Source organism: Rhagoletis zephyria, unplaced genomic scaffold (assembly GCF_001687245.7).
Source record: "Rhagoletis zephyria isolate East Lansing unplaced genomic scaffold, Rhagoletis_zephyria_1.1 Rzeph_scaffold_03350, whole genome shotgun sequence".
Taxonomy (NCBI): domain Eukaryota; kingdom Metazoa; phylum Arthropoda; class Insecta; order Diptera; family Tephritidae; genus Rhagoletis; species Rhagoletis zephyria.
In genome coordinates this window covers 35,204-55,841 of record NW_016160433.1, presented here as the reverse complement: position 1 = coordinate 55,841, position 20,638 = coordinate 35,204, and the positions used below count along the sequence as shown (strand labels likewise).

The 20,638-nt window shown below is 38.1% G+C and overlaps 4 protein-coding genes across 4 annotated transcripts; 1 reads left to right on the top strand and 3 right to left on the bottom strand.

Annotated features, from left to right (window-relative positions):
- Window positions 1-13,424: 13,424 nt before the first annotated feature.
- On the bottom strand, window positions 13,425-15,238 carry LOC108368833 (ribonuclease P protein subunit p29-like). Its single transcript, XM_017623767.1, has one exon. The coding sequence runs from the start codon at window positions 15,180-15,182 to the stop codon at window positions 14,556-14,558; it is 627 nt and encodes a 208-aa protein (XP_017479256.1). The 5' UTR covers window positions 15,183-15,238; the 3' UTR covers window positions 13,425-14,555.
- Window positions 15,239-15,972: 734 nt separating this feature from the next.
- Window positions 15,973-18,488, top strand: crim (QVR superfamily protein crim). The gene is given in 4 exon segments (XM_017623768.1): window positions 15,973-16,163; window positions 17,586-17,726; window positions 17,787-17,831; window positions 17,834-18,488. Coding segments are annotated over 4 exon segments (498 nt in total). The 5' UTR covers window positions 15,973-16,114; the 3' UTR covers window positions 18,097-18,488.
- mtTFB1 (mitochondrial transcription factor B1) lies at window positions 18,485-20,114 on the bottom strand. The gene is made up of 2 exons (XM_017623766.1): window positions 19,672-20,114; window positions 18,485-19,602 (listed from the first exon to the last, which is right to left on the bottom strand). Exon 2 carries the CDS (start codon window positions 19,586-19,588, stop codon window positions 18,581-18,583), a length of 1,008 nt encoding a protein of 335 aa, XP_017479255.1. The 5' UTR covers window positions 19,589-19,602; window positions 19,672-20,114; the 3' UTR covers window positions 18,485-18,580.
- Window positions 19,689-20,237, bottom strand: Ccdc56 (Coiled-coil domain containing 56). Its single transcript, XM_017623769.1, has one exon. The coding sequence runs from the start codon at window positions 20,072-20,074 to the stop codon at window positions 19,802-19,804; it is 273 nt and encodes a 90-aa protein (XP_017479258.1). The 5' UTR covers window positions 20,075-20,237; the 3' UTR covers window positions 19,689-19,801.
- Window positions 20,238-20,638: the final 401 nt, after the last annotated feature.

Here is a 20,638-nt window from a genome sequence, read left to right as displayed (position 1 = left end):
TGATGTATTTTGCTTATCTTCTATTTTAAAGTGGACTGTATTATATTTTTGTTTATTGTATATTTTATTTTATTACTCCGACAGATATGTATTCATGTTCAAAGATACTACATAGTTGTACAATTATCGAAAGGTAATTCCAAAAAATTACACAACGAAATTTATTCAATCAAACTAAATTTCTTCGAAGCCGCAAAACAGATAAAATGAATTGAAAATTATACTTTTGTAATTCAATACTCATCTAATCAAAGATAGTAATCAGATGAATAAAATAGGAATAAAAGCAACATCATTGGCATGATTTGCCAAAGTAAGCCATTTGCGGTTAAGTCATAGCTTAATCAAGTTATATGTAGGTACATATGTATGTATGTGTGTAGACGAATCAGGCAAATTTTTGATTGAGTCATTTTTATTAATAGTAATAGTCTAATTTTTTGAGATTTTTCTTTTACATTATTCCTTAAAACAAATTCCATACCAAGCGCTCTACTTTCTTAACTTTCAGCTGATGAAATACCTTTAAAATGCGTAATGCCTTGTTTTGTTCACCAAATTGGCGACGATTTTGTTATCTGCTTTAAATAATTCATTAGCTTCCGTTGAAAGCGGCAGTAAAAAAATTACGCAGTTAATTGAAATTAGTTCATAAATACATACTACATACATACATACATACATATGCGATCATGCCAAAATCAGTGAATTTGAGTAACAAAACGCTACGCATAAAAAATAGCTTAATTTGGGTTCACAGTGCATTTAAAAAATTGTTTACAAAAAAACATAATGCCTTGGATAAACTTTTGTTTCTATGTATATGTAATTATGTACATGCAATAACGACACAATTCAAAAATTCAAAAAATAAAAACCCTTACGGCTGTCAATTGGCGCATGACTCTAATCCATGTCTAACCTTTAGTACTTACTTTAGCAAGCCTTACTAGTTACTTTAGTAAAGGTTGCAAATGGACTAGACAAGGATTAGAGAGACAAGAGCCACTTAACAGTAGCAACGATTTTTATTTTATGAATTGTGTTTTTGAATTGAATTTTTCGCGTATATTATTTTTTTTTTTGGTTTTTGTCGCACGGTGTTTTAAGTAGTTTATATGCAAATTGCTTCATCAAAACAAAATTTTTTGGGTAAAATAACATGCTACAAAAATAGACAAAAGTCATTTGACGCAGAAATTGAGAAATGGCTGAAGACTAAAAAATGATCAACATATTTAACTCCAATAAAAGTAACGAAGAAAAAAAAAACAAAAATTAAACAAATATTGCAAAATATTGTTGTTTGGTGCGTATTTTTTGTTTGCATATTTTTCACATTTCGCCTATTTTAAAATTCAAAACAAAAAATAAATACTTATAAGCGCGTAGACATCAATAAATGCATATATAAAAATATGTCAACAACAATAAAACTAAATCTGCATGTGTCAGCTATAGATATCTGTAAATGAGAATACCATTTTTAATATTTTTGTTTTAAGCACTAAATTAAATTATTTAAAATGAACAATCTCAAACCTGTTTGTAAAGTACGAATTATAGGCTCCCTAAAGTTTTAAATATTTCATGTAAAATGCAAATTAAAAAAAAAAAATTAAATGGAGTTATCATTTATTTACCTGGCATCAAAAAAATAAATCACCCTCCTTACCTTAAAATTTTGGGTTGATGCTTCGTGAATAATGATCATAGTCATAAGAATGATCATAGTCATAATAAAAAGCTTTGGTCTCGCGTTGTGGATAAACTCGTAATCAGACTAATTGCGCGTGAGTGAAATACCGTTGGATAGTTGGACCAAGTAAGTATATTTAGTTAATGGAAAATTCAAAGGCACCATTTCAGACGCTTAGCTTTTAGTTTCGTGTCAAACTGATATGTCAATAAATGTCTTAGTATAAGCCCTCCAATGGCCGTTCAAACTTCGAGAGATTTATATCATACGCTCTGCAAATAATACTGGACACCTGCAAACCTTGCGTTTTGGTCGCAACCTTCTGCAGCTTCCGTATCATGGACAGTTGAGTTCCCGTTTAATCGGCGGGAGAGAAATCGGCACTTTCTCTATCAGAATAGTTTCCGACAGACCGTGACGCCGGTATGCCCCGCAACCTAGGACAGATTAACGTCAATGCCAGCATGAAGCAAACCCAGAGCTGCCTTGCCCTTCGTCATACTTTTTGAGTCACTGCTGTGTTGTTGTTCTTGTAGCCGCACTACTAAGCCCCGACTAGTTCGGTTAGTCCACTAATCGTTTTCGTCTACTAACGGTAGGCTGAAGAAACGGACTCTTTCGACGTGTTCGGGTCAAATGGAGAGGGGTGTTAGTTGAGTGGGATTGAGCTGGCATCTGAAGAGGTGGTTGGTGTAGTGTGGGGAACCTCCACGTGCCGGACACTCATAAGGGATATTGGGGTCTAGTCTGGATAGGTAGCTGTGGATATGGCAACAATGTCCAGATCGTAACTGGGCCAGATATACGCGTGTCTTTCTTTACAAGTGGAAGTTCCTAGTTATCGATTGGTGGTGATTGGGCTCCGATCACGGCATTCATAGGTCGGGACCCGTGGTAGGCGGTGACCGACTCCTTACGAATGCCGTTGATACTCGTCGATACCTCGTTCGTCGGGTCCAGTGGCTGATCAATGTATGTCCAGGCCGCGTCCTTTTATACGAAAAGATATCCCCTGATATATCTGGGTAGGTCAGAACCGGCTGTGCGATAGCAGCGCCTTTACCGCAGCCTGACTTTCGATATAGAGATTCACCTGTTTATTTGCTATGTAGTTAGCCGCCACCTTTACGACCAATACTTCCGCCTGGAAAATGCTACAATAGTAGAGACTGCTGCTCCTAAGAAAGTGTAGTCTGTCAATGGTGCTTTATGTCGATCTGTTAATAATCCCGACCTCAACCAAAAATAACCTTGAAGCCGAAATTCAGGACCTCTCCAGTAGGAAGATAATCTCAAATCTTGGCAAGGAGTTTTTTGTTACTCTCCGCTTCTTGCAAGGGGAAAAATTATAACACTGTGTTGGGTACCAGCACACTAAAGAATTGAGTAGGAGCGGAACCCTTAAGTATATTTTTTTTCATACCCTTTTGATTCTCTTTCCATTAGGAATTCGACTACTAAGATCTTTCTCTTTTTTATTAGAAAAGTTAAGGTTAACTTGGATTTTCCGTATAAGGAACACAGGGTTTTGGTTATAATATAAATGATCTTTCTGTATCGCAGTGTCCCTACTTCTTATACATTTTATTGTTTATCTAAATAAAAAATTATTATATTTAGATAAAATTTAATAGTAATGGTAGTTAATAATAAAGTCAAATAAGAGCTGAATTTTGGTATATTTACGATTTTTTTGCATTGGTGAAGGCGAATACTGCCCGAAAATATGCAACTCGGAGCCCACTGGCGATAGCAGAGGAAGCGGGAGGCCTCCTCCGTTATCTTGAGTACAAGGGTAGCCTAGCGTTTTTCTCTTTATGCGTATGTCACCACACTTTATTATAGATGGTTACAATTTTCTTCTTTTTTTTGGTAAAAAAAAAACCTTCATTATTATTTAATAAAACATAATATATATATATTTAGATTTCCGCCTTAATCTGCAGAAGATTTTCATCTTCGTTGAATTAGTGAAATTTCCTGCTTGAAATTTTTGTAGAATATTTTGTCAGGAACTAGATTTTTCACTATTGGTTTAAAGCTTTAACCCATTGCAAAAAAGATTTGAACTTGGCATTTTTCTATTGTTATTTTTGTTATATATTTAGTTATATTTTTGTTTATACGCGGAGCGATTTATAATTGAGCATCAATTCCTTTGATAACTAACTAACCCTTTGTAAACAACATCGTCTAACGAGTCGCCTGAGGGAGTCTGCATAGTTTATGCCAAAAAACAAAACTAGAAGAATTTTGTTTTGACCAAAGCCACGTAATCTGACCTTTCACTTCACAGAAAACCCATGATTTTGGAATTTATGTACATACGTTTAAGCTAACATGCAAAGCATTAAAGTGACAGTTAAAAATAATCAGCTAAAGACTAGAACAGTAAAAATTTGTGGCAATTAACATAAGCCTCACAGATACTGATTTATTACTGTTCGCTTGCGAGACAAGACTTATAATTTATAAAAACGAGATAAACATAAATAAATAATAAAAAAGGAACTGGATTGTTAGGAAAAAAAATGGTTCGCACTACAAAAATGTTGACTGAGAAAAAGTTACGCAAAAGTGCCAACAATACTGAAGACTTAAGCAACGAACTTGAATTGGACAAAATGGCAAAGCGGTGGCAAAACAAAAAGTAACAACAAAAGCGTAATTTGGTATTTATTAAAAAGGATATGCAATACATAAATAAAGCGATTTTAGATTGGTGTGAATACTCAAGCAGTCAAATTGGCTTGCGGCCAATGACAAAAAAGGAGAGAGAGAGATATATATAAATTGTGTGCTAAAATAAATTTATAGACAGCATTGGCCAAAAAGGAGATGTACAACGAATGTGTTTTGTTATTTATTACGCCGACTTAGTTAGGTGTGAGGATTGCGATAAGCAACGCCTTAAATTTGGTGGCATAGATTGATGAAATGGTTATTCCCATGACTTTCTAAATGCACGCTTGCTGTCAACTAATTAAAGCTAAGCATTTTTTAAGGTGTGGCACATCATTAACATTTCAGCAAAGTCATAATCAATGTGATATGATTGGCAAAAATCAAAACAAATATATGTATGTATGTATTTAGCAATTGCATGATTGGAAAAAATATATAGTAAAACACACAAAAAACGGGCGAAAAAGAGCTAAAAGCATAAACAAAACGCAAAAATTCAAATATTTGCAGCGGAGAAAAAATTCCATGACCAACAAAAAACCAGGCAGGTTAGACAAGTTCAAAAAGGGGTTAAAACAAGAAACATTGCAAAAACCCGCGCCACTTCGGAGCCGTTGGCAAGAAAAAAAAGGTCAATGTGATAGCGTGTTGATAGTCAAAGTACGCAAAGTATCAAAGCAATAAAACAAACATAACTGAACGCAACCAAATGAACCGGCGCCGCTAATGCAAATTTTGTTAACATTTTTGGGAATTCCCACTTCAATGCTAAGTTGGATGCTTTGATCGATAACGCTAACAACAACAGCAACCATCAGCTATAAACTTAGCATATAGCTAGACTAACACTATAAAAAATATCCATATCGGCGCTTAGCGACTACCTGCAGACACGCTTGATATGTCCAAATTTGGCCACATTCATCTCAGTTTGCTGCCGCTTTTGTCGATTGCTTTCTTTTGTTATTTTTGCTTTTACTATATTGCGTCTGAATTTGATTTTACTAGCTTTCGCAGTGGCGGTAATTACCCACTCGTCTGCTCCCTTTAACTGCCTTGCCTAAAATGGCGCGTCAAGCGCCAAACAACTGTCAAAAATCCTCATGCCCGTACAATTTGTATGGAGTATCCCACAGTAACGCGGCGCTAGCGCCGAGCAAATGGAATTTTCATTTTTGACAAGGTGTTACATGTTAAAGTTGGATGCCGGAGACGGAAAGAAACAGAAAGGACAAAAAGTGAAAGAGGAAATGAGAATAAAAACGAGAGGAAATGAGGAAACGTCTAAAATTACGCCGCGCTGACACTCGTTGACAATGGCAAACGCAACGCTTAGCGCTCCAATTTAGGGACGCCAGTAAAACTCATGCAAATTTTTGATATTGTTTACATTTTTGGTAGCGCTTGTTTTGGGTTTTTACTATTATTATTATTTCTGTTTTTTTTTTGCCTTCACCCGGACTACTGCCAATTTTGGTATTTTGTTTATCGGAATGCTTAATAGCTATTGCAGAACTGTCTAATTCTTGTAGCTTCTTGTTTTTTATGCAAAGTATTAATTTGCATTTACGTCATTTGGAGCTTAAAAATTTTTATTTCGAAAAAAAACCAGTTCGTGAAAGTAGTCGCCGTCTCAGTGACGCCAAAGTTCTCAAACGGCGACGATGCGCAGCAAACCAAAAAAAAAAACGTAAAAATAACAAAATTATAAAACTCAAATTTGCATGTCAGAGGTCTGCATGAGTCCACTGTAAACTATTAAAAGTTCCGTAGAAATGGCGGAACGCATACATATGCGCAGTACCTAAAAAGAAATTAAAATAAAAACTTGTTCTTACAGCAAAGTATAGCATCAAAGATACCCCTTTTTCCGTACATCTCTACCCAAACGCGAAACGTCCATTTTTCTAGAATTGTAAACCTGATATTTTTTTAGACATTGAATAACTCTGATTTAGTTAGACCTAAGCCCGTTTGAGAAACAACAGGCGATTCCCAAACAAATATAATTGAAAGCGTGGCGATGGTTAATCATTTCTTATGCCAGGCGCCCTCACATCGCAACCAGCCTTACTCTCACGAGGGAGCACTGAAGTCGCGGACCGAAAACTGCCAATCTATTTAAAAAAAAAGACATATGAAAATTGAAATAAAAATATTTTGTAGTCACCAAGTCTGAGAAAGATCTAGAGCAAAGGCTTAACGCCCCACTCAGGAGCAACTCACAAGTACTGCATCTGCGCCTGTCGATCCGCGAGCTGATCCAGCCTCGGAGGGCAATACTCAGGACCACATCACACAGTCTTCGGGGAATACTGGTAACGGAGGCACAGCAGGAATCCGCATGGAGACGGAATACTTCACCGACACCCAGAAGCGCCGAATACAAGCTTTGATTATCGATGGTATGGAAATCAGAAAAGCTAAGGAGATGGTGCGGATGGTGGTCACCGTAACACTAAATGCATCCAGTAATCGGGTTAAAGGATTTGGGTACCAAGACCTTGCGGCATCATGAGCAACGAAGTGAGAGGTATTCTCCCTGGGAAAGGGGACTAAACGGTCTGTCATGGCGTTTCGTTAGGCGAAATTTCTATATCTGGAAGAGGAAGGAAGCGCAACATTGCTGGGTAAGATAGACTACATTCCGGAAATATTAGCAAGGAAAACTAAAGCACTCCGCATAACATAGCACGGCATAAGAATTTCCCAGAAGTCACTGCAGGGTAATGAAGCACTTGTCAAACTTGTGAGTGGTTCACTCCGACCAGTGCTGGTTGCATAATGTGGAACACGAAACAGCAAAGCACATTATGTACCCTGAGTAGGCCAAGACTTCGCTCCTTATAATCAGTGTACCTATAAGCCCGTAACCTAAATGGCATTCAACCAAGGGGAATAGCCAAGTTTCCTAAAAATACGTGGATAAAAGACCTGCAATAAAATTGAGTTTGGTTTCAGCAGATCAATCTTGGTCGCGGTAGTTAGGGACCTGGCTTTTGATTTTTTTTTATATTTTGGGATTTTTTTTTTTTTAGAGAATCTTGATTATTACGGAGACGGCTAATACCAATCCCTGCCATTTTATTAGTGTGTGTTTTAAGGTACTATGTACTTTAATGTTAGCCTTACCAAAGTTGTGCAGCCAAGACAGTAGATGGTAAGGGGATTCTACCTCATCAGAAACTTGTCACGACCCCCCTTCCGATCCGAATTGGGCCATAAGGAACTTATCCATTACTTGGTTTCAAAAAGTGAACCCCAGTTGGTCAGTAGCGCTCTTACCCGCTGCCTGCCTGGTGATCATTTCAAGGGCACGGAAGATATTTATAAAATATTCCGATTTAATTTAGAGGGTGGTCCGGCACTTCTTGAGCGCGTCAGCTGTGAGCTAAGAGTACGTCTACTGCTTCTTTAATGCCAGCAACTTTAGCTTGAAGCACACTAAAAAGTCTGGAAGCCAAAGTTTGATATTGATGGATAGCTCGCAGCAGAAGATCTCCGCCGAACCTCCCAACAAGCTTCGAGCCATCCGTGAAAAAGTTATTGCTCTCACCAATATACCAATATTAGTTTTATGTTTGCTTTAAAATCTCTTTCATTTAACTATATCACTTCCAGTGTTCACTTAGAATGGGGATTTTAATTGCAGAACTATTTAGTTTTTATTTTCATTTCTTATTCGAAGCTTGCTTTTGACAAAGTATCTAGTAACTAATTTAGTTAATGCTTCACGCCCATACTTGTCTTTGCTACTCACGCTCTTAGTTAGAATACTTATCAGCCATCTGATGCAGATCTCTATTTCGTACCAAAAGAAGTATTACATAGTTATACATAAGTATATGTAGAAGAAACAGTAGAATACAATAGCGCGCACTCAAATAGCGGATAGATAACAAAAAATAGTTAGAACTTAATACAAGGTCTACAAAAGAAAATAGATGCTTCAGCCAGGCTAGTTAGTTTGCAGCGGCTATTGCCCTTTTTCGTGCGGCGTTTAAGGCCGCTGGCAATATTGGGGCAAACCCATCGCATTTTGCACAATTAACGGGCAAACCATTTCCAAACAGCGCAGCACAAACAGCGGTTCCCTAAACAGCGGGTGCGAGTAAAAAAATTTACAAGCTTGGAGAAAAATATTGTTTGCAGTACTTTTAGACTTTATAAATACACACATACATATGTGTGCTTTCTAAGAGTATTTGGAATAATTTTTTTTATCTTTTTTATTCTCGCTTGCATTCGTATTTTTGATGGGAAATTTTTGGCAAAACTTGTTATTTAACGCTGCGCCACTGGTATGCAATGCTCTATATTAAGCAGCTCGAGTTCTAAGACCGAGTTATCGCTTATATTTTTGTTCTGCTTTCATTTTTTAGCGATTCAATTAATTATTACTAAAGTAGGCATTTTTTAATTAAATATTCGCGACGCCATTTCTTCGACCTTGACCATAAGTAACTTAGTTGTAGCTTCACATAGCACAAACATAAATTAATTACTGATTAAAATATTTTTAGTGCTACTTTCGAAAAAAATTTCGAAATTTACGTTGCTAAATCAGAGTTCACTTCTATTTTTCTTTTCACATAGCACAAATATAAATTAATTACTGATTAAAATATTTTTAGTGCAAATGTCAGTTACGCGGTTTTGCAGAATCGATACGCGGTTTAGTACTTTAAACGCCGATATGTACATAAGTGTGTGTAGTTTAGTATTGCTATTTTTTAACTTCCATTTTTATGCCGAAATTAAAATTAATTATATTGTCACCACCGATTAAGTTTGTTTACCTAAATAAATGAGATTTGGGAACTGAATTAATTGTTTTATACAACCTGTTTGTGAATTTTGTGGGTAAATTTGTGATGTATTAAGGTAAGATTTGGCATAAGCTAATGGAGAAGAAAGCGTTATTCACCTGTTTATTAGTGTATACACATGTATATACATACATATGTATCAAACATTTATTAAAATTATTTATTTTGTTAGACTGTATCAAATCATTGAGCCTAATTAAATTTTTAAGAAATATGACCCAACAAGCATTTCAGTAAATGTTTTTAAAAATACACTAAAGTAATTTTGCCATAATAAGCGTTAAATAACCGTTTTTAATATTAAGTTTATTAAAGTTAACCCTTTATAAAAGCGAATGTTAACCAATCACTTAATCTTAAAAATTACATGCAAATGCCAACGACTTGAAGCTGTAAATATAATATTTTTTCAATTGTGAGTGACATGTTTACGTTCTTTATTTATTTATTTATTTATAAACATTCGCTCTCAACACTTATTAAAGATTTATTTGAAAAAAAAAAAACAAATTTAAATAAACTTAACATTAAAAACGACGCTTCTCTCAGTAGGCTCGGCTTACTGTTACTATCTGCTGCTTCTCTCGGTGAGTTAAGCTCTTCGGAACAAATTGAAGAAGCCGTAGATTGCATCACCAATGCCTGTAATATGGCCTTCTCTGCGTCCTGTCCAATTGTACTTCCGTGAGGAAAAAGGAAGCCACACTGCTGGACTAAGGAAATTGCCTCTTTAAGGAAGGAAAGCAGGAAACTCTTCAACGCTGCAAAGCGTAATGGTTCTTGGCCTGCTTACAAAGCAGCCTTAAAGAAATTTAAGAATGCCACCAGGAAAGGATTATTGTGATAGCATAGAGGGACAATCGGAGGGTAATCGCTTGTGAAAAGTGCTTGCCAAAAATCCGACGAACCCAATGTTTATTCAGAAGGCGAATGGCGACTGAACATCATCCCAATAGGAGATGGTTGAGGTTCTAATGAGCGCCTACTTTCCAGGGTGTACTGAGGAGCCTGGCGTCGCTCGCACAATTTCTGGACCCTCCTTAGAATGCATAGATTTTATTGATGTAGAAAGGGTAGATTGGGCCATAAGGTCCTTCCAGCCCTACAAATCTCCAGGCATGGACGGCATCTTCCCTGCCGAACTTCGGGCAACGTCTGACATTCTATGTCCGATGCTTGTTTCAATCTATAAGGCTTGTCTCAGACTTAGCTTCATACCCAAGGGATGGACACTGGCGAAGGTTGTCTTCATTCCCAAGGGCGGCAGACCATCCCACGTGAAGCCAAGCGACTTTCGACCGATTAGCCTTACATCTTTCTTCCTGAAGGTTCTGGAAAGACTACTGGACGTGAAGATCCGACAAGAAATTGATTTAAGTAAATTATCTAGCTGTCAGCATGCCTATTGGAAAGGCAGGTCTGTAGACACAGCTTTGCATGGTATTGTCAGCACCATTGAAAAGGCATTAGCGCTTAAGGAATATGCATTAGGCGTATTCCTTGACATCGAGGGTGCCTTCAATAATGTTCTCCCAGAAGCTGTTCTCCGCGCCCTAACTAACCTCGGTCTGGAGTACCCTCTGGTAGAATTTGTTCATCGCCTTCTAGGCTGCAGAACTATATACTCGGAGATGGGAGAGGTATCGGTAACAAGGTATGCAAACCGCGGCACCCCGCAAGGCGGTGTCCTCTCCCCACTCCTGTGGAATCTAACGGTGAATACTCTGCTGTCGCAGCTACAGAGCACAGGCTGTCAGGTAGTTGCCTACGCTGATGATCTGGCCCTGACGGCGGTAGGTAAGCACCCCCAAGTTCTATGTGATCTGGTCCAAGGCGCCTTACGCGTTGTGGAAACCTGGTCCAAGGAATCTGGCCTTGGTGTCAATCCAGGGAAAACAGTCATGGTTCTTTTCACAAAGAAAATTAAAACCGTCCAGGTGCAACTTCCTTCCCTGAGCGGTGTTACCCTGGCCCTCTCGGAGGAAGTTAGGTACCTGGGCGTTGTATTGGACAGAAAGCTAACTTGGCGGCGCAATGTTGAAGAGCGTTGCAAGAAGGCTATAACTGCCCTGTATGCCTGTAAATCAGCAATAGGAAAAAAGTGGGGCTTAAAGCCGCACATCGTGAACTGGATGTACACAGCAGTGGTGCGTCCCATTCTATTCTATGGCATCACGGTCTGGTGGCCATCCGTGGACAAACTTACAATCAAAAGCAGATTAACAAAGGTTCAAAGGGTGGCGTGCATTATGATCACGGGGGCGTTGCCCTCAACGCCGACTAAAGCCCTAGAGACTTTGCTCCATTTTCTACCTGTGGACCTATATGGCAAACTGCAGGCAAGTTGTAATGCTGTTAGATTAAACGCGCTGATCAAGTGGAGTGATACAAGATTTGGACACTCTAGAATTTTGGAAGATCTTCCAGGAAACTTCAGGCGCCTTGACTACACAGTCCCGCCTACTGGACTAAAGAATGACTTCCAAACAAGGATCCCCTCAAGAGGTGAGTGGGAGGAGGATTCAATCCTGATCTCTTATTCTGATTCAGCAGCCATCTACACCGATGGCTCCAAGCTAGATCTGAAGGTAGGAAGTGGGATATATTCGCAGGAACTCTCACTTAGCCTCAGTTTCCGTCTGCCAGATTACTGTAGCGTGTTTCAGGCTGAACTAACAGCAATCTACGAAGCTGCTAGATGGCTGATCGATTCTCCTACTAATCTGCATGCAGTAACTATTTTTTCTGATAGCCAGGCAGCTATCAAAGCACTTAATTGTGACAAATCCTCATCGAAGATTGTCATGGAATGTAGACGTATTCTAAACGAGCTGGCAAGGAGTCACTTTACTCCCAGGTCATAGGGACATACCGGGCAACTGTGTTGCGGACGAGCTGGCTCGGAAAGGAACCCTACTGCCTGCGATCAGTACCGCTCGTAATGCGGGTATCTCGCTATCATCCTGTAAACTTTGGCTGCAGAATAACTTTATCGAACGGGTAAATGTAAGATGGTCCGCAGAGCCCACGTGCAGGATAGCGAGACACATCTGGCCTAGGTAAGATAAGCGTAGCTCTCGCCCTCTCTTTCGTTTGGAGCGACCAATGCTCCGCCATGTTATCGGAATTCTCACCGGGCACTGCCTGATGGGAACCCACGCTGCCAGGATGGGTTTGCAGCCAAACGACTACTGTCGTAGCTGCCGCGATGAGGAGATCGAGAGCGTGGAGCACTAGCTGTGCCACTGTCCCGCCTTGGCAAGAGCCCGTCGACGCTCGCTCCTTCGCTATTCTTTCGAGTGTCTGGCTGAACTGGACTCGGCCAGTATCTACGATTTTGTGCGCTTTATCAGAGCTACAAATTGGTTCAATTTCTGAGGTAGGAGGAGGGACGTATGAGTCTCAAATATAGTATCACAATGGGCCCATGGAGGCCTAAGTGTGCCCTTTCCTGCACGGATGAGGGCAGCCAGGATAACCTAACTAACCTAACCTGACATTAAAAACGCTTATTTAACGCTTATTATGGCAAACTTACTTTAAGCTATTTTTGAAAACATTTAATGAAATGCTTGTTGGGCATGTATGCGTCTATGTATGTATGTACCCAAGAGCTTTGAAATACATAAAAGAATTTTTGCTAACGTTTATGTTTAGAATGCAAAATAGGAGAAAAGTGGGTAAAAATATGTACATCAAATCAATACCGACTTGTATGAAATTGATAAACACATAAAGCTATATATCGTTGCCTTAATATAGAAAGGCCCTATCTCACATCGTCGCTGAAATGCACAAAGCCGTAACTAACTAAAATCTTTTATTGCATAAAACGATGTGAGGCCACATAATTCGATCAAATGCATCATAATCAATTAAAACGTAAATTTTCGATTTTTAGTTAGTTACGACTTTTTGTAAATCAGCGACGATGTCAGATAGGGCCTTTCTATATTAAGGCAACGATATGAACTTTTATTCGTAAATATCTCAAGCACAACAGGTATTTCCGCTGAGCAATACATCGACACACTTCGATTGATTTATAGTCGTTTGTTTGACTATTTCTTTTTTTAATAAATTGAAATTCCGAAAGACTGCGAAATAATTTTACATTTTTTTTGTGAATGCTTTCTGATGTTTCTAATTTTTTGTTCATGCAGGTTACATGCATTGCATGTATGTTCATATACATACATATATACAGATAACTGTTGAACTTTTAATTAATTTTATACATGAATAGGTGCATATACATATGTATATGTATGTATAACAACTCCTGCTCGTTCATTATTTTCTGAATTGATTTCCACAGGGTACAACTGACTTTTCGCACGTCGTCACTAATTGCCAATAAAACAATTTATGCAAGGCACATCCTACAGCTGAATAACAGTGATGACTTGAAATACGAATGCACTTGTAATTGATAATTTCCGAGCACAAAAAATTTGTTTCGAAGAGGCTTGTAAAGCCGCGAAATGATAATTGATTATAGGACATCCTATTATAAAAAATAATAATAAAAGAGTTAAATATTAAATTGAAGTACATATATCCTCCTTATAAACATACATACATACATACATACTTATCAATTTATCATTTCGCGGCCTCTCCGAGCACAAAAAATTTGTTTCGGATAGGCTTGTAAGTACATATTTCTTCCTTATAAACATACATACATACTTATCAATTTATCATTTCGCGGCTTTACAAGCTCATCCGAAAAAAAATTTTTGTGCTCGCAAATTATCAATTACAGAACTATATAGTTCTGCTCGTTTTACAGCCAGAAGTTAACTTTGAAGGCAATTGAATTCGGCTAACTTTTAAATATTTATCAGCTAATTATTAGTATTTTTTTAATGTAATAGTGTAAGGACCGTAGGTAGGTAAAGTAGGTTTTGGATTTGATCCGCCCTTTTTTGTTCTGAAAAAAATTGTTTGAAAGGCAGATAAATTTTAAAAGCTACTTGAGAAAACGGCACTAAGTAGGAAAATTGAAATATTAGATAAGAGTGCAATATACTTCTATTCGAAAATGCATAAAAGCAAATCATCACAACATCACTCCTTTATTTCTAATCTATAATTGATGGAGACGTTCAGTAACCCAACTGCGTTCAAATGCCGATTTGGCACTTACGTTGTGCAAATTGAGCATTTCCCTCAATTATAGTTTGCAAATAAAAGAATCTCATATTTTGCTTTGATGAATTTCGGAGCAGGGGTATTTTAGTAAATATTTTTCAACGTCCAATTTCTGTAAGATTCTATATTGCTACTTAAACTTCATATCATATTTGCTAATTTCTTAAATACTAGATATTTTACTTTTATTCCAACTCAAAAGGTTCAATGAAATTCTTGATCTTCTTCACACTTCGCTCCGCTGGTCGCAATGCTAGATGCTTGCCAAAAATGGTAAATTCCATATTCCCAAAATGCATACCAAAAACGCATTCAGTCTTCGGCACCGATCGTATACGGTGGTCCTTGCCCAAGAGCTTTAGCATATTTTTCGTATCCAAGACTACAATCCCCGTCAACCCCACAAGTGTTGCGCACTTCGATTCTACCACACGCAATATAGCGCCATGCAGATCTGTTTTTACCAACAATTTACTGAATGCATCGTAACCTGGCTCGTGCACGGCTGGAACCTTGTCACCCTCACGTAGTCCCAAGTGTTCACGCATGTAACCTTTCCAAAGTCTATGTAACGGTAAAGCTTCTTCATACAGCATTTGTCGTGTTGGCAAAGTGTGTAGCCCCAGGCTGGCGTATTCGCGGCGCGTAAGCGTGGAGCTCTTTCCTTTGACACGCTTCCGGCTGAGCTGTTTTTTGCTTTTACTTCCGGTCAGCATGGTGATGTGTTCGGGATTAATGTTCATGTTGGCACGCTGTGTCGGCACTACCATGTCAGTGAGCAACTCCTGTAGCGGTGCCATAGAATTGTCCATTTTTAATCGATGTTTGTTTAATCCAGGATAACAAAAACTCCTTCAAGTCCAATAAAAGTCGTGTGGATGAACAAAAGAAAAATATGTGAAAAACAGCTGTTCTATTTGTTTATGAATACGGTATTGCCAGTTGAGATTTGCTCAACCGGTGAGATGCCCAATCGTAAGGTTAACTTTTCTTTTAAAGCCTTAAGCTGCTCTTACATGAGGCGATTTTTCGACTTACGCTAATCGCATATAAAAGTTGCTATTTTGCGACTTGCGATTTTTGATTCACCATTTACACGAGCGATTTTTCTTGATCAATATTGAATCGGCTAGAAAATCGCCACATGTAAATTAGGCTAGTATCTCAGTAGTTACGGTCAAGCTAAACTAACGGAAGACCCAAGAAGGGTGTAGCCTATGCTGGTTGCTGCTTTTATTTTTACTTGTATGAAAATGCTCCGGTCAACGCTCGTGTTTAGGTGTGCCTGTTTGGGAATACAAAGCTAGCGATGGTACTCAGCGATGGGCGTCAGATAAACACGCGAAATCGTTGATAGTTCCTCTCAATTCTATTTTCGCTTCTGTCTGTCATCTGGCATTTTTTGTCCCCATTATTTCTTGCTGTCTTCAATTAAAACTAATTGATTAAGTATAATAATTTTTGAACTTGCGATTTAGGGACCACTGTATGACTCGTCGGCGTTAACGCAGGGCCAAGGTAACGCAAACCGTTTTTATTTAAGTGTGGTTGTTAGCTATATTTTTATACAAAAGAACAGGTGGCAATCAAAGTTAGAATGACGTTTCGACTGTCAATTTTCTATAGGGCGTTGGGCGTTGTTGAATTATTTCATTTTTCTTTTCTTTCTGACAGAATTATAATTTTTAATTCCTAGTTATTTACAAGTTTAAAAACATTTATTTTTTGTGGAGCAATACTTAGAATGTCAGTTTATACACTGATCGTTTTAGCACTTCTAGCCGTGCGTGAAGGTAAGACAAAAAAACACTTACAATTTCTGAGATTTTTGCAAAGGTAAAAGCCTGCCATACCATTGTCGCTGGTGAAAGACGCATTTCAATGCTAAAAGATGTGTTCCAGCTGGCTCATCTGCATATTTGTCCATTGCGACTGCAATATTATTTGAATAATGGGACACAAGAAGCCACTATAGAAAACCGAGAAATCCACAATTCGAGTGCGGCTCTTGTTGAAGCAGCAATTTTCATCCATTATGGCTATTAGTCATCTTTTCCATTTCCAAAGCGACTCTGGTGTCTGATGGATAGACTATATTGGGCAAGCAAACGGGTGCGTAATGTTTGTGTGGGATTTTTCCTTTGCTCTGTAGCATTTGTGCCTATGTGACATACATAAGTTATAAGTGTATCCAATAAAATAAAATTCTGTTGATGTTATCTCAAACTTTATTCTTGAACTCCATAAATGTGTCTATCTCTTTTCTGGAGAACGCAGTAAGTCGTCGATCATATAATGTTAGGATTCAGTTCACAACATTTCATATGACTTAAGCTATGGTCAGAACAGTGACCATGCTTTAAAGGGCAAGGCGTAACCAGAACGACCTAAATTTATATCAGGTAAATAAATGTCATCCAGCAGCATTCCTCAAAATTATTTGGGGATTTTGAATGCTGTTACCACAAAAACAACTTTTCCGCATATTAGAGGCTATCTGTGTGTGCAGGTATTTAACGGTAGTATTCAGAGAAAATTTTACTCTTCAAAAGCGGTCACCCTAGAGGTTCCCCCCAAGTAACACAACTTCAAGGCGCACACCACATGTATAGAGAAGCGAATCAAAACGGAGTCCCATAATATCAATTTCTGTGTTGAACTGAGCAAAAGCAGTTCTCGAATCGCATACCGGCAGCACTTGGCAAGAGGTTAAGGAGGCAAATTTCCTTTCTAGCTTTTAATTCCGCATAGAAGTTATTGGCCTTGCGTGGCATAAGTTCGCATAGTTTACTCCAGTAAAAGCATATTTGAGTTCCTAAATAAAATTTTTTTTAAACAAAAGGTTCAGCAATATGGTGCTATCGTTGCACATCGGCCACTCCAGGTTGTGCAGAGAAATTCAACTGGCGTGGTATAGGATTTCTTGGTGAACAATGTACTGAAAGCAACGATATACAAAAATGTAACCACCGACCACCTAGGTCCCCTATGGTTCCCTAGGGACCCCTTAGAAAAGTTGCCAAAAATCACAATTTTCATTTGCGTTTATACGCTTGAAAAATGTTAAATATTGATTTGCACAATACATTTTTATATACAAGACATTTTTATAAAACACGCAGTAACCAAAATAGACATCACTGGGGCGGCCTTGCATAGTTTACCCCAGTCAAAGCATATTTGAGTTCCTAAATAAAAATTTTTTCAAACTAAAGGTTCAGCAATATGGTGCTATCGTTGCACATCGGCCACTCCAGGTTGTGCAGAGAAATTCAACTGGCGTGGCATAGGATTTCTTGGTGAACAATGTCCTGAAAGCAACGATATATGTGTAAAAGTAATTGAGAAGCGTGGAGGTATGTACACATGAAAATACAAAACCCTTAGCCTTGTAATGTAACAAAATTTTATTACAGCACAAGAGACAATAACGCGTGACTGCCTGAGTGCCTTAAGTTTTCGTACGACATACCTGCTGATAAATACGAAGGATGCCGACCAGCTGCCCAGGATGTACGTTTAGCACACTACGTCAATCACACAGTAAAGGAGCATGATGTTAAGCGTGATTACTTTAGTGATGTCACATTCTGCTTCTGTTTCCTTGATCATCGTTGCAACGGCGCTGAAACATCGGTGACCAGTTCAATAGCTCTTTTGGTAAGCGGCAGCATAGTGTTGCTGTTGGCACGAAAATTGATGTCCGAAATGAATTCAATGAGTTGAAAATCTCGTTTAGTAGCGTAAAAATGTCTAAGTACGATATGAAATAGTTTACCAGAAGTGCCTTTGCGAACTAGTTGCAGTTTCAAGAAAGTAACTGCCCAAATATTCCATAAAGCAGAATTTTTAAATTTATATTTGAAAAATATAATAATCGAATAATTAAGCAAATCGAAATATTTACTGTAACACATTCCGACCAAGTGCAAATTTTACATTTTAGAGGTGTTTTATATTGACTCGAATAATACATACATATGTAGTTAAGCTTTAAATATATGTACATATATGCAAGTCTCGTAGCCGTCCAATTCAATTACATGAATGTATAATTTCGTAAATGTATTTATTAAGCGAAAATGTGTCCAATCGAATAAAAAAATTATATAAATCAATTTTAAGTAAATATTTTATTATGGAAACAAGCAAAACTATTTATGTAGGTTTATTTTGTAACTCTGAAAGTAAATTTTTTTGAAATAAAAGCTTATACTCCATCAGCAGATTCTTCAACCGGATTCTTTCTGGCCCGATAATCATAGCTTGCCACTTCGGGATGTTTCTCCTTGAAGTCTGCATATACTGTCGCCAAGCGCAAGCATTCATCCACGGACAATTGAAATGGTCTTACAGTTGGATCTACATCCGCTAACTCGAACGACGTATCTGTCATTTCATCGCGCTCTTCCGGTGGAAATAGTGTGCTAAAACCGCGCCGACAATACTTCTGCCGCATATTGAATATGTGTCGTACTACACGTTCGACCAGCTCAAAAGGCAAATCGGTTTTTGGTTGCTTAAGTGGTATCAGCTTCACAACGCCCACATCTACTTCTGGTTTCGGCACGAATGCTTTACCAGGTATGATAAACTTTAGATACGGTTTGGTCCATATTTGCGACATAATTGACAAGCGACAACGTTGATCATTTCCGAGTGGTGCACAAATGCGCTCGGCCACTTCTTTCTGAAATGTTAGCGTCATAGCTGTGTTAAGGGATCGAAAACCACCGCGCCGCAATGACAAATCTTGTAGCCAATTTATAAGTAGACGAGTGGAAATTGCAAACGGTAGGTTTCCGATCAAGTGCAAACGATGTTCAGACATTGGTACATGCTTTTCTATATCAAAACGTAGTATGTCACCCTGATAGATGTCCACTTCGGTATGTAGTGGGCGCACACATTCCTTTAGCAAGTCTAGTGTGGGCATAAAACGTGTATCTTTTTCGACGAGCACTAAACGACCAGGTTCACGTCTTAAAATTGAACGTGTAATACCACCCGGGCCGGGACCAACCTCTAAAACTGTATCACTTCTATCAATACGACCTGCAGACTTAACTATTTTATCGGTCAGACGCTCGTCCATAATAAAATTTTGACTCATGTGTTTGATTGCTTGCAACTTGTAAAGTTTGACAAGATCGCGCAGCGTGGGCATAGGCGGCAAACGAACGCCACTGGCGAGAACGCGTGCAGCAGCTTGTGGCATTTTTTGAAATTTAACTTCAATAAAAAAGAGAAAAACAATACTTAAAACTACAAATTAAAGCAGAAAAAGCAAGCAGCACTTACCTTAAATGTTTGATGTAGAATTAAAGGGACAAAGGCAATTACACAACAATAACAACCTTCCTCTTCCTCCTCTTTTTTTCATTCAGCGTGGATGCCTTAAAACTAATATAACTTTATGTAACTACTGCGTTTATTGTTTGGACACCTTTTTAGGTTCTTCAAAATCATCTAAGAAATCTTCTTGGTGCACTGATAGCATTGAGTAGGCATAGATGCCCAATACGGATGCTCCCAAAATACCGGCCGTGATTAGGTTATTTCTTCGTAAGCGCCGCAATTTTTCTACACGCACCAAATTCTGCTGCTCAATGATTTTCATGAACTCTATTTGCGATTTATCCAATTTTGGTACCTCACCAGAGTACTTAAATTTCGGCAATTGACCATCAGGAGCAGCAGACATATTAACTTATTTTGCGTTATCAAGGTGGACACTTTTTAAGTCAATGTAATTGCGAGATTATTTTTTACAACATGAAAATTTTCTTTCTGATTCTCGCTAAATTTATCGCATTTTTCACGTCCAACAGCTGATTCTCGCCATATGTGAATGTGTGTGACAGGAAGTGAGGTATACTTGAACACAGGGTGATCATAAAAATGTTTTTAAAATGCTTGAAAAAAAACCCTATCACTTTAACTATATTCTAATAACTAATAGCAAAGAACGTAAATGTATAAGAAGCGACAACTCGTTACTTTGAAAATGTGCCGCGACGATTTTGACCGTATCTGAAAGGTTGAGATGAGGAGCGTCTCCCTTTTGACTCTGTCCGCGGCAGATTTTTGATTTTCGCCTCGAATGAACAGAAGAAAAGCTAAAAATGTGAATTTCGGTGATTGTTTTGCGCAAGCGCGCAAGTTGTTGAAAAGTGTATTTTAATATAGGAAATAAATAAAAGAAGGTGTAAAATATATAGTATTCAGTGAATGTGTAAAATACTGTAGTGCATGTATGTGAAAGTGT